The 14,578-nt window shown below is 38.2% G+C and overlaps 1 protein-coding gene across 4 annotated transcripts in view; it reads left to right on the top strand.

The window, feature by feature from the left end:
* Positions 1 to 14,578, top strand: part of LOC117176742 (nose resistant to fluoxetine protein 6-like) — a 31,724-nt gene that overhangs the window by 8,700 nt on the left and 8,446 nt on the right. For 2 of the 4 annotated variants that reach the window (XM_033367015.1, XM_033367012.1), the window contains 7 exons: positions 1,117 to 1,465; positions 1,582 to 1,855; positions 2,202 to 2,362; positions 8,653 to 8,815; positions 8,897 to 9,090; positions 10,824 to 10,947; positions 13,659 to 13,848. In XM_033367015.1, the coding sequence (XP_033222906.1) occupies positions 1,179 to 1,465; positions 1,582 to 1,855; positions 2,202 to 2,362; positions 8,653 to 8,815; positions 8,897 to 9,090; positions 10,824 to 10,947; positions 13,659 to 13,848 (1,393 nt within the window). In that variant the 5' untranslated portion in view covers positions 1,117 to 1,178. The remainder of the gene's footprint in view (positions 1 to 1,116; positions 1,466 to 1,581; positions 1,856 to 2,201; positions 2,363 to 8,652; positions 8,816 to 8,896; positions 9,091 to 10,823; positions 10,948 to 13,658; positions 13,849 to 14,578) is intronic. The other 2 variants (XM_033367014.1, XM_033367013.1) reach the window with 2 other exon arrangements.

Here is a 14,578-nt window from a genome sequence, read left to right as displayed (position 1 = left end):
TGTGGACTGTGACTGCACCATATATCTAGTCGGGAGTGGTGCTGACTGAAAACAGATGATTTGGAGCGATTCGCGCGCCATATGTTGGTCATTCTAAGGACTAATTGAACTACCCTCGTACCATCTCTGTCACTCTTACGGCATTAACCTTAATATCGCTCCTCTAAATGTTCCTAGGGAAATCGAGTTTAAATATAAATAAAAAATACTTCTGCTTAATTTTGAATTTTAATTAAGAAAATGAATAAAGAATAACTAGGAATCTATAATAAGCTAGGACCAAGCCTGTCCCATCTGGGCCATCTATCCTGGCAATAAAACCTGGCACTGGCCAGATTTGGCGTGTCATTAGAGTTTGGCCCAGGCTAGATCACTAGGCCAGGGCTTGGTTTTTCCAAGCTTGGGCCCTGTTTGCGCTATTAACACATTTCTGCACGGGAGATTACACCCTGGAAATCCCAACATACAATTGACCGATTAGGTGCTAAGAGGTGTTCTTGCATTTTCAGAAGCAATTTGTTTTTCGATTGTATTCCATGAAGTTATATGTACAACACAAATTAAAAATAAGTAACTTCTATTAATGCAAGGGCATCGTTATTGCACCCAATCCCTCAATACATTTTTTGAAAATTAATCGTACAACTGATAATGCTTTCTTCATAGGATAAATTATAATGGGTTGCATATATTTCCTGTAATCCCTTGAACATATTTTTTCATTAAAAAGTTTAAAATCATATTTCAATTTATATTTCAAGATTATCATTTTCTTAAGCAGTGCTTGGTAATTTCACGCTACGTCTCGAGCCGTCAAAGTTTGATCTAACAGTGAATCAAAGCCTTGCACAACAATGAAGTAGTGTAACACTATAATGATCAACTTTTGGATCATAATTTTATACCTAGGGATTTAATTTGTTGCTAAATATTAGGAGTGCCTACAAAAATTGCCATCTTGCTAAAGTCTGGTGCCAATTTCTATCTGATAATGATAGCGACAAATGGTGTCAAAATAACTATGCATTTTTAATATATTTGATGAAAGTGATGAAAGTGATGAAAGTTAATACGAAAATCACATATAATGAAATAAAATTTCTTTCATCTTTTCAGTGCTGGATTCGTCTTCAAAGATTCCGTCTGGCATTTTATTAGGGAATGTTAAGGATCTGGGAATGTTTGACGAATGTGATTCAGTTCAGGCGGTGAAAGGAAATATAAAAATTCGTGGGCGACATTGTATGTATCGAGTAAATTTGACGAATCAGAAGATTTCAACTTCTGTTTCACCAACTTGGTCAATATGCGTTCCATCAGCATGTAATGCAGATGATGTCGAGACGTTTCTTACTAGAGCTATCAATGATCTTGAGTTTGCAAACGATTTAGAAATCACTAGAGCAAGTGCTACTTGCTCAAGTGTTGGTCCACAAAGATGGTCAAAGGGAAGCATCACATCGATGTAAGTACAATTTTTTTTTTATTTCTATACATTTTGAAAAGTAATAGATTTTCAACGTATACAGTATCCATAAACTTATTATTATAACAAATTTTTATAATTCTTCTTGTTTACAGGGCACTATTCTCTATTTTTGTGATTTTCCTAATAATTTGTACGTTTCTGGATATCATCCAAAATAGTAATCCTCTTCAATCTGCAGTTGTGAGTAACTTGACCGAGTTGTCACTGTACAAAAGTGCACACAACATTTTAAATATGAATGCAGATTCCAATTCATTCTCTGCATTATATGGTATTCGATCTTTAAGTATGTGTTGGATTGTCCTTGTTCATGAGTGTATGATCACCATTATGAAGGTTAATGTGAACTCCTATGATTATTATGCTGTGAGTTATTGAACAAAATTTTGCAAATAAAGAATCGTTAGAGGGAGGCGGGGCACAATATACTGGATTCAGTTACAGAAAAATCTCACACTTTTTCCAAAAAAAAATGGATCAAAATGCTGCATCCCTTTAACAATAATATGGACTACCACATTAACAATTATAACACCATTCACAAATTTAAATGTAGCTGTCAACTCTTTGCAATGTTTTTATCCAACCTTTAGATTTACTGTGATGTTTAGCATGTAACTCTTCCTTAATATACAATTGATTTGCATATTAAACAATAATAAAATAACAATAAAATATTTCACTAATTATTATTTGTAATTACAAAAAATAGTGGCTTAAATCCTGGAAGTCTTTGTACATACGTATGGGCCTTTTCGCTGTTGATACGTTCTTTGCGCTAAGCGGACTTTTAGTGACTTATTCGTTCCTAAAAGATATGTCTACAGGAAGGAAGTTCAATATTTTTAAGTTCTATTTTCACCGGTATATAAGGTATTAATAATAATAATAGTTATAGTATACTCTATATGGCATTAGTGTTACTTATGAGGACATTCTAAATAAATAAAAACAAAATTACTGCTTTTTAAGAAGCAATTGTGAGTGAATTATAATGTAACTGATACACAAGCTATGAAAATGGTGCGCTAAATGATCGTTGCATTATAAAAACAGAAGTAATAATTTTGTATTATGTAATATATACAGGGTGTTTAAAAAGTCTCGGGACAGTTGGATATTTCCTCAGGTAAAATATTTTTCACAAAAGTGATGGTCATTCCTGAAGTAAATTTCAACGAGGAATTTAATGGTGATCTTCATTTTGACCTTGAAGTTGACCTTCATGGCTTTATGAAGGACAACTTTGTTTTTTAAATGGAAACCCCCTTTTTTACATCTGCAATGGATAGAGCGGGATATTCTACGTTCAGGTACGTACCCAAGTCAGAGGTCAATTGTAACGTTCAAGGTCAGTTAGAGGTTATTTGAAATTAAAAAAGTTTTTTAAGAGGTCAGTGTAATTCCTGAAGTAAATTTCAACGAGGAATCCAATGGTGACCTTCATTTTTACCTTAAGGTTCACCTTCAGGGCTTTTGAAGGTCAAATTTGTTTTTTTAAATGGAAACCTCCTTTTTTACATCTGCAATCGATAGAGCGGAATATTCTACATTCAGGTACGTGCCCAAGTCAGAGGTCAATTGTAACGTTCAAGGTCAGGAAGAGGTTATTTGAACTTAAAAAACTTTTTCAAGAGGTCAGTGCAATTCCTGAAGTAAATTTCAAAGAGGAATTCATTGGTGAGCTCTATATTGATCTTGGTGATGATCTTCAAGGTTTTTATAAGGTCCCCTTGCCTCTCACGTTTCGGGGTGCTTGATTAGCGTGAGTCCCCTCGCCTCTCACGTTTAGTGTGCTTGATTAGCGTGAGTCTCCTTGCCTCTCACACTTCAGTGAAGATGTTCGAACTGAAAACCTTGAGCTTCTTGACAAAAAGCTATGCGATTGTAAAAATGAGTTACAGCATTACGAATCATCTCCCTATCAATCAAAGTAGGCTGTTGCAGAATCCGATTCTGCAATTCTTTTAAGCTTGGCGGGTGCGTTGAGTATACTTTGCTCTTTAAATAACCCCCAAGAAAATAGTCGAGAGGCGTCAGATCAGGAGATCTAGCAGGCCGCTCGATTTCACCCCTTCTTCCAATCCACCTTTGAGGGAACTGAGTATCAAAATATGCTCGAACCTCCCTACCGTAATGAGCCGCTGCTCCGTTCTGCTGGAACCAAATATTTTGAAAATTATCGCCTGTAATCTCCCTTATTCTTGGTACAATTTAGTTTCTGAAAAGCTCTTCATATACACGGGCATTAAGATTACCATCAATGAAGAAAGGGCCTATCAATGTATCATTCAAGATACCGGCCCAAACATTAATCTTTTGTGGATATTGTTTGTGACTCTCCAACATCCAATCAGGATTTGTGTTGGACCAATATCTACAATTTTGCCTGTTAACTTCACCTTTTAAAGTGAAAGTAGATTCACCTGAAAATACTGTATTGTACAAGAAAAAAGGATCTCTATCAATTCTGTCCATCATAATTTCACAAAATTCAACCCGACGATCAGGATCGTCTTCATTGAGCTCTTGTACCAGATAAACTTTGTGAGGATGGAAATTAATGCTTTTTAAAATATTTCGCACTGTCTCAGGAGCAACGTCACGCTCATCACTAGCTCGATGTAAACTAAGGTGTGGGTTTTCAACAAATGCTTGGGCTATGCCCATCTGCATCTACTCAGATCCTGCAGATTTTAGTTGACCAGTTCTCTGAAGGTCCTTGATAGATCCATGATTTATAAAGCGCCTTACAGTTCTTTCAATTGTTGATTTTGAGACAGGATTTAACCCTTCTCCATTACGAAATGTGCGATTAAAAAGCAAACGATATGGTATCGCCTTAGGTATTGACTTAGGTATAGAAAAACGGTATAGGACTGTATAACTCTTCGGGGGGGAACAGAACCCTCACCAGAACACCTGGAACTTTTAATGAAAAATTTCCTTATGATTTTACAATATTCAAAATGCTGTAACCAAGATCAATACAGAACTCACCAATGAATTCCTCGTTGAAATTTACTTCAGGAATGACCTTCACTTTTTTGAAAAATATTTTACCTGAGGAAATATCCAACCGTCCCGAGACTTTTTAGACACCCTGTATAATTAAAAGTTTGTCATAAGGACAACCGCAGGATTTTGCCGGGAGCGGGTGCTTATCTGAAAAATTGCACCCGCTCCCAGCGAAATCGCTGTAAAATTTTAGCTACAACCACGTCTCACGACCGTGAGATAGGTGGTTACAGCCTGTAACGGAATCAATACGTCGATGTAGCAAAAGCCTCGTGCACCCTAAGAAAACGGAGCGTCCCAAGGACTCCCGCCTTCTGCATTTTTCCCGCAAGTATTTTAGCATATTTTTGACACGCAGGGATGCTTTTTAGGCCATTAGCGAGTGAAAGCTTGGAACCTCTAAGAGCGCCGATGATAAGGACGATTAGTTTGACTGAATATTCCGGATACAATTGTCGCAACTCCCTTATAAGGTCTTTATACATCTCTTTTTTTTCATTCTCCTTGGCTATGATGTTTTTGTCAGCTGGTGCCGATAATTCGATTTCGAACATGGTTCGCTTCTCGAAGTCAGGAAGAACCGTGTCAGGCCTTGCGTGTGCAACATAAACGATTGTCGAGAATAGTTCCAGTATATGCGGCACCTCTCATTCACGACAATTCACTCTATTTCCCTAGGAGCATTTAGAGAAGCGTTATTCGGGTTAATACCTTAAGAGTGACAGAGATAGTAATAAAGCACTCTTAGTGGTTTAAGTTGTTCGGTTAACCGAACAATAAAATTGAACAATATATATGTATATTTACTGTTTGGTTTGGATTCCTCTAGAATCAAACCGAAGGGCGTATAACAAAGGCACCCAACGCATCCTCTGGCTACAGATAGAGGGTCCCTGTACCAAGGGTTTCAACTGAATATGGTTACAAAAATGAATAGGCAGTCGCGGCCAATTGTCCAGGGGTGGTCCCGATGGAATTAATCCTCAAGCGGAAGTATGAAAACCGTGCCGAAAGCTGAATAGCACCCGGGTGAGGTGTCCAGAACGGTGACTCTGGAATACCGGGCGACCTCTCAGAGCACGCAGGCCAACAAACAATGAGTCGGCCAACAATGCCGACCACTCTAAAGCTGGGGGAGCCAATGAAGATGGATTCAATGGGATGTATCGATGGAATATCGGAACGTTTAGGTGAAAGGAGCGACTGAATCGCGACATGCTAGAGTGCTACGATGCGAGTGTGGCCCCTGAATGAGATAACATGGCACGACTAAATGCTCTGTGGTGTGAGAGACACCCGGAGCTATCGCACTTTTCGTATCAACGTCTGCGACACCATGCCGTCGTGGACATTTTTTCGAAGAATCCGACCTCTGGACTATCAATTGTTGTGTGTATAATGCATTGAGATCTTTGGCCGATGCGAACCGTAAAACGAAACTAACGGTTGATCATAAGACCAAAATACGAATGCATCAACTCGCCATAAAGATAAGCTAGGCAAGACAGTAGTCGGCCAGCATTCAGTGTGTGATTGATTTCATCATGCTGACCATCAGGCAGCATATTGTTGAGAGAATACGTATACTATCTGTCGCTAAGAGAAGTCTAGAGCGGAGAGAGAGTTGGGTCAGAGAAAATCGACAGTTTCTCTCTGACTCATTTTGACTCTTCCAAGACCCTCCAGTTACTGTCGACCACCCGCCCAAACCAGAGCAGGTCGAAGTAATTTGGAGAGAAGTCTACAAAGTGCAGCATAGACTGGACGAAGACTCAGATAACATAAATAGCTTCAAGGAACTGTGTGATGCTCTCATAACACCTGCTGAAGAATGCCCACCCATCACTATCGAGAAGATGAAAAAAGTATTAAGAGTAATAAAGAATTATTCCGCTCCGGGACCAGATAATATCAAGACCATCAGCATTTGGCCCGTATTTTTACCTCATATTTAAAGGCTGGAAGGTCCAATTCCGGAGTGTTTGGTGGAAGGGCCCAAAATACTCCTGCTAAAAATAGGCAAATTAGCTGACCTGAAGAATTACAGGCCAATCACTTGTCTGAACACACTGTATAAGATATTCATAGCTATACTAAATGATAGGATTTTTCGGGCAATTGAATCTGAATGGCAAGAAATGTATGAACAAGGCCGCTCAACGAAAGGCTTAGCAGGATGTCGGGAGAACCTGCTCATCGATAGATGTGTCTGCAAATATGCAGCATTCTACCAGCTTGACCTATCGATGACCTGAATTGATTACCGGAAAGCTTTCGATTCGACCTGCCATAGACTTATCATCTGTCTTTTGGAAAGCTGAAAGGTACATCCGCAAATCGTGAGGTGCATAGAGAGATTGATGCCACTGTGGAAAACCAGATCTACTATATCGTCTGAAAAAAATCGTGTAACAACTAACAAGGTCACTTTTCAGAGAGGTGTCTTTCAGGGCGACACCATGAGCCCACTCGTCTTTTGCCTCACATTATTGCCACTATCTCTAGCACTGCGCCATTCCGACGGGTACTTGTGCGGCAAACCTGCAGATCGAAAGTACAAGGTCACTCATGTATTTTACATGGACGATCTTAAGATCCATGCTAAAAACAGAGAGCAACTGCATCTAGCTCTGGGGATTGTCGAACGATATACTAAGCAAATTGGAATGGAATTTGGGTTAAACAAATGCGCCAAGGTTTATTTGAAGCGAGGAAAACTTAATGGTATCCCTGAAGATCCTGAGCTCGTTGATAGAAAGCGCCATACGACACCTTTGCGCTGGAGAGACTTATACATACCTGGGCGTGCCACAGAGCCGCATTCAGGATGTGAAATCTATAAAGGATACTCTTCCAAGCAGATACAAACGTCTCATCTGGCAGATTTGGTCTTCCGAACTGTCAGCGAGGAACAAAGTATCTTCGACGAACATGCTTGCCGTCCCGGTAGTACTGTATTCATTTGGAGTGGTAACATGGACGAAGAACAAGCTCAGATCCCTTAATATCAGGACACGAAAGGTTATGCACATGAACAAAAGCATGCATCTAAAGTCTTCTGTTCCGCGACTCTACATCTCACGTTGTCAAGGTGTTTGCGGGATATTGAATCTTGAACGGCTTCACAACAGGATTATTCTGGGTACACCACACAGAGTTGCAAATGGAAGACACGCTTTTCTTAAAATTGACAGGAAGCACGAATAAGTAGGAAAAGGAGCGTTTCCGTACAAAGCAGCGGAGGAGGCTGCTGAAACACTCGGACTTAACTTCAGTATTAGGGGTGAGCAAAATGCATCAAATCTAATCTATCTCGAGTATTCGATCTTGAATGCCCGGATTAAGAAAGCACATTTCATATCCACCTTCAGATACCGTCGCCACATTTTGAGCCAAGTAATTCCCGGTGACAGCGGTACGGCGTGCCATGCACATCCAGAAAATTTATCACACATACTATCCAGTTGTCCAACACATGCGGGAACGGCATGCAACCAAAGGCATAATCCGGCACTAAGAGTGCTTTATTACCATCTCTGTCACTCTTACGATATTAACCTTAATAGCGCTCCTCTAAATTTTCCTAGGGAAATAGAGTCAATTGTCGAAAATGAGAAGTGCCGCATATACTGGAACTATTCTCGACAATTGTCTCTGTTGCACACTCGAGACCTGACATGGTTCTTCTTCACTTCGAGAAGCGAACCATGTTTGTTATTGAATTTTCGTCACCAGCTGACAAAAACATTATAGCCAAGTAGAATGAAAATAAAGAGAGGTATAGAGACCTTATAAGGAAGTTGCGACGATTGTACCCGTAATATTCTGTTAAACTAATCGTCCTTATCATCGGCCCTCTTGGAGGCTAAAACACTTGCGAGGAAATGCAGAAGGCGGTCGTCCTTGGGTCGCTCTGTGTCCTCAGGATGCACGAGACTTTTGCCGGATCGTTGTATTGATTCCTTTATAGACTGTAACCACCTATCTTACAGTGGTGAGGCGTGAATATGGCTGAAATTTTACCACGATTTCGCTCGCATCTGGTGCAGTTTTTCAGATTAGCACGCGCTTCCGGCAAAATCCTTCGGTTAACCTTATGACAAACTTTGAATTGTATATACCAATGATTCTACAAAAATTTGCAGATTAACACCACCAATGGCAGCTCTGCTTACTTTTCTGATCTTCATCATTCCCCATTTGGGATCAGGCCCAATGTGGGAAGAATTTGAAAGTACTAAGAAATGCGATGAAAAATGGTGGACATTTTTGATGTACACGAATAATTATGTTGATGCAGAATATCTTGTAGGTTTACTTTAATTAATATCATTAGCGTAATTTCACCAGTCCTGCTTTTTCAAGATGCAATTTTATTTATTTTTTCAGTGCTTGAATCATTTATGGTACCTGGCCGCTGATATGCAACTTTTCTTCATATCTCCACTTATATTATACCCTCTTACCAAGAAACCGAAACTGGGAATAGCAATTTGGTGTTTATTGTTTGTCTCACAAATTGCAATACCTGCTGCAATTATAGCAATGAACCAGTATACTTCCACGTGGGAATTAGATGTGTCGTAAGCATAAAAATAAAACATTTTATTCAAAATATTAGGTTCCTAGTTAGATAAGAAAACGTATATTTAGCAGGTAAATGAACTAGCGCGTTTGTTTTCTAAAACTAGAAGAATTGTTAATTTATTTTTACCCTAAAAATACTGTCAGGGGTAAACATTTAAAAGATATAAATATGAATCCGTGGCTGATGATTAAAAATAGGGTTCACCCGAGCAAGAGTTGACAAATTAGTATATTGCGTATCAAGTGGGAGGCGACGGTCTTTTCGTGACGAATGCAATGTTTTTAGGAGGAATTGTAGGTGAGGGCACCAAAGGTGCCCCGAACCGAAGACGAGACCAAAAATTGTGCACGAGTCACGAAAAGGGATTCACGCGAGACACGCACAATACTTTTTACAACAAGATCATGAAAATGCAGTAAGTTTCATCAAAGGCGGTGTGAGGGGGGGGGGGGGGGGGGGGGGGGGGGGGGGCATGCCGATTAGAAAATATCAATCATGATTTAAATAAAACAATGATTTAAACCCCCGTACTAACAATAAGAAATAAAAAATGAGGTTAAAGATGAGTTTATAAGGAGTTATTGATTTATCTGCTCGCTCTGTTCTAACGCAAGCGCAATAGGGAGGTTGCAAGCTGCTCTAGTCAAAGTTCCGCCAAAATTTGAACAGTTATCGCTGAAAACATCGACCTATCTCTATCTTCACCTAACTATAATCTAACTATCTCCATTTCAACTGTTGTCAAATGTGAGAATGCTTATGAAAAGAGCCCTTTTCGTGATTGTAATGTCACGAGACTTCAATAAAGAGTCATTTCGTCCATCTTCATTCACATCGTTCGAAATACGCTATTTGTACATTCAGTCCGTAAGCATGAAACATGCCGTGTTCATGATAGTGTTGCGAAAAATAATTCTGCCTGAGGCTCAAATTTGATGAAAAATTCGCCAAATTTCAAAAATGTTTTAATACTTACATTGTTTGAAAATAGTTATTTATTATATTTAATAAATTTCAATAATATTTATAAAAATATGAATGGCTTGAATTTTTTTATTTATGTGGTGAGTACAATCATTAATTACATTTTTTTGACTTTTAGGATTAAGTTTGAGCCTAGGATAGAATCTAGAGAAAAATGATAAAACTATGTTAATAATTTAACAAAATAATATCCCCTTCAAAATGATCCCAGGCGGAGGTACAGAAATAAATGTAATATACATTAAATATAATAGTGATGCATACTTTGTAAAAGTTCGCATTTTGGACAAACTTGAGGGCGAAGCACGAGATACATAATGATAATGTGTTCGTTAAAGCTTTAACAACAGAAAATAGGCAAACATCAAATTACAGTTGTCGATCCTTTGTACTTTAACTTTAAAAGTTTTGTGCACAAATGCGGGGTAAGTGCAAAGACTGAGCGTGCAGCGCTGATGAGAATGTGCTCCCGCGGTGGGCAGATTTTACCATTTACAAATGCATTGTTTTCTTAAAAAGCGGCTTTTTGAAGTTCTAACTACCAAAGTCACTTTGTGCTTCGATTTTTAATCTAGAGCCAGAGGGCTAGTTCTGCTTTTAAAGAATCGGCCATTTATCAGGCTAAATGATTATATCTCAATATGTAACTTAATACCGAAAAAATGGTCCCTTTCCCTGCCAAAAATTACATATCATCTGAACTTCTTAAATATTGATGTAACCCTCATTATCCATTCATTTCAGCGATGAGAAGAGGCAATCCTCGTTTAAAAATGTATACGCGGTGGCTCACACAAGAGGTGGCAGTTGGCTCGTTGGTGTCCTTTTTGGATATATCATATCAACACAACGATCAGATTTAAAAAAGGTAACTTACATTTGCTTCTGTTGTATAAGAAGAAAATTATTATTATGTTATTAAGCCATCTTCCTTTCGGGGTAAGCCTCACTCACTCAGTAAGGAAGGGAGTAATGTGGGGGAGGGGTATATATTTTTAGATTGACCTATAATTCCCGCGTTATTTATTTAAATAAAACGTCTGTTCTGCAACACTGCTACGACCCAGGTTGCTGATTAAACTCTCTAGCGATCACCTCCAAGTGAAGAGCCTCACAATGTCATCATGGTAAGCTCCCCACTCGGACCCATTAGTAACCAAAATCTTTTGTTTCAGGCGTCATTCACTACATTTACACCCTTTTCATAAACTATTTCTCACCACACTTTTCTATCCTAGCATACCTCTCTAGCTTCCTTCACGTCTATGCATTTCTTTATGCAAGCTCTTGTGTTTCTATGACAACCTATATCTTTTTGAATTAGGCCTCCTTCGACAAAAAAGGTGTGGATCTCGAGACAGTGAGGGTACGTGAGTTGGTGGTAGCAGATCATAAGGTTTTTATGACAAAGTCAAGTGAATAATTGCAAAGAATTTTGAATTATAACCATTCTTTCCAAAGTCTGCGCCTGGGCATACTGCCATTTACTTTACCTTGATACACTTGTTACGTTAGTTGTTCATCTTTCATTCTCTCTACATGCCCAAACTATCTTACCAAATTTCTTTAATATATCCAAATTAGTGTCTCCTCTACATCACATTCTTTGACTCATTTGACTCATTTTGTCCATCAGTGTTTTGCCGCATACATGTATCATGTGCAGGAGTTTCATGTTAATCGCGTTAAATTTAGTCTAATCTTTTTCTTGAGAGGTGTAGGTCTTAATACCGAATATCACAGTCAGTACAAATATATATAATTATATATTGCCTTTTTAGCTTTACTTCATACATATTTATTCTGATTATTGGCCCTGCTCTAACGATAACCTTCTTACCTTCATTTATATGACTATCTAACTCCCCATCTATCTTACCGTCATTAGTGAATAGGCTACCAAGAAATACGTTCGTATCAACTTGTTATATTCTGTCATCATTTAGGTCAATGTTGCATATTGTTCTCTTACCCTTTCCATCAAACACCATAATTTTTGTTTTATTTACGTTAATTTTGAGGCCCATGTTCATCATGCTTATATTCAGTTTGCTCAACATTTTTTGTGATTCTTCGATTGACTCAGCCACAACAACCTTATCATCTGCGAACGTTAACTCACGTACCCTCACTGTCTCGAGACAGGCCTGTGATGTTGAACTTTCTGTCATACGCATTTCTTTTTTTTTGGGAAATCATTTGTCACTGTTTGTCGCACTCCTAATAATGACATCCTGGATTATAATATTTGAAAATCTATTCGCACTTCCGATTTCTGTAAGTTTTCAATCTTGACTCGAATTTTATTCCTTTAATTTGGTTCTCTTTTTATCCATCCCTGATCTAAGTTTGTCTTGGACACTAGAACGAAATAATCAGTTTTGCGTTCAGGACCCCTTATGACCCTGGTATCTTTAACGAGCACTCTTAACCTTTAATGCGCAACAACGAAGTCGATTATACTGTGGCTACCTCCTCTACTACAGGTGTATTTGTAGATCATTTTATGCCTAAGCCAAGTATTTTTAGTAAATAGGTCCTAACTTATGCTTCTTGACTTGCTGCCTTTCTCTCTGATTCATAATCAAACCCTAGACCCCTTGACGATCATGTGATTCACTATCAACTCCTGACCATTATTCAAGTCTGCCCTCTAACGCCCCATTTGATATTTTTCTAATGCTGCATCCCTTTTTCTTTGTTTCAGGTATACATAGAATATCTAGTTTCCTTACGTGCATGTTTCCCTTAATTCTCTTACCTTAAGATCCTTCGCTCCTCTAGCATTCTAAACTCTTCTTTTCCATTCGTAGCCTGAAACTTGACCTTTATCTCTACCAGGTGCTTGCATCTCGTCAAAGTTTCTGCCCATTCCGAGGCTATTTTATTGCTTATATTATTCATTGTTTCAACTGTACGCCCAACTACCAGCTTCATGCAAGAAATTTATTTTGCGAGTTTAAATCATGTTTAAAATAATTAGTTAGTCGTCTAGAGTCTAGTTAAAACGTCCGTCCCACTCAGAACTGACACCTAGAGAGTCATCGTTGGTTGGTGTTTTATTCTGAGAAGGTCAACAACCTTCAACAGCGTAGTATTAGATGGGAGTCCCAAAAGCATTAAAATATTCTAAAATTCCGTGAAATTTTAAGAAATCTGACATTTTATGAAATCCGTAATTATAAAATCCTTGGAAATAAATGCAACAGAAGAAGAAATGATTAAATAACAAAGTGTTTAATGGTAATCTAATTTATAATATAAAAAGAGTATGACCCCCCGTCCTCCACGAAAAGCAAACTAGTTCAATTTTCAATGATATCATCAAAATTGCAATATCGCTTAAAGTTAAAAATCTAAAATTTCATTATTTCACCCCAACATTTAATATTAATTGATAAAATTAACTTATCTTTGACAAAACTCTTGAATTTACTCAAAATTTAAAGTTATACAAACAAATCAGTCGATAAAGTCAGTCTATAAACACTGTTCAGAATGACTCAATTCTTTTTAGGGCATCCTGGATTATACTTAACATTAATTACACATAGTAATTCTATTCGTTTTGTATTGCAGAAAACTATTTACTTTGGATGGGTTTGTTGTGCCATTTCTTTGACATTTTGCACATTGGGAACGATATTTTCACAACCACAGGAATACGTTTACAACGTCGTTTGGGAATCAGTTTTTACATCGATCTCGAGACCGCTCTGGGCCACAAGTATAGCTTGGATCGTTTTGGCTTGCATTCGTGGTCATGGAGGTATGTATATTTAGTAATAATCAGTGGCGCCAATCATTCTTCAAATTGGTTAGGCGAAACTACTTCAGCCCGACCCTCTAAGCCTCATGTTTTCGGCCGCCAGTCTTCGACAAGTAATAGAAAAAATATTATTATTAAGGTGAACGTCCCAGTAAGCACAACTAAAAGGACAATGTTAAAAATCGATCGATTTTCGCCCCACTCCGGAACGTCTTTTAGCTATTTTAAATCGCTCTAATAGGCTTGTATTTGATGGAAATTCGTATTTAAAGCCGGCGTACTCCGGGGAAATTGCTCTAGTGTGTCATACATGCGTAAAATCATACAGGGTGGACACGCTGGGGCTTACATACATGGCGAATCGAATGCTACCCGAATTGCACAATAGCAGGGGAGAAGCCATTATACAGGGGTATTTTCATATTTCGCGCCTTTAAAGTTGCATTCGGATTGACCATTCGGTCAAGTACGTGCATCTTCGGATCATTTTTATCATAGTTTCCATGCTTGCGTTCGAAACTTCAAATGAACACAAGTGTCAAAACAATATAGGTTGTGTGACATAGTAATTGCAAATAATAAAAGTGTTTGCTTAATAATGAAATGAGACATCTGAACTGAAAAGTAAACATCACTTTTTTTCTGTGCCAATAACATTATGGAATGCCTGCTGAGTGACAAATACTAGAAAATAGTAATAATATTCTGCGCTTCCAGTGGGCGAAGAGTG

Source organism: Belonocnema kinseyi, chromosome 7 (assembly GCF_010883055.1).
Source record: "Belonocnema kinseyi isolate 2016_QV_RU_SX_M_011 chromosome 7, B_treatae_v1, whole genome shotgun sequence".
NCBI lineage: Eukaryota > Metazoa > Arthropoda > Insecta > Hymenoptera > Cynipidae > Belonocnema > Belonocnema kinseyi.
Note: the sequence above shows the minus strand (reverse complement) of the source record. Positions and strands in the feature narration are given on the sequence as shown.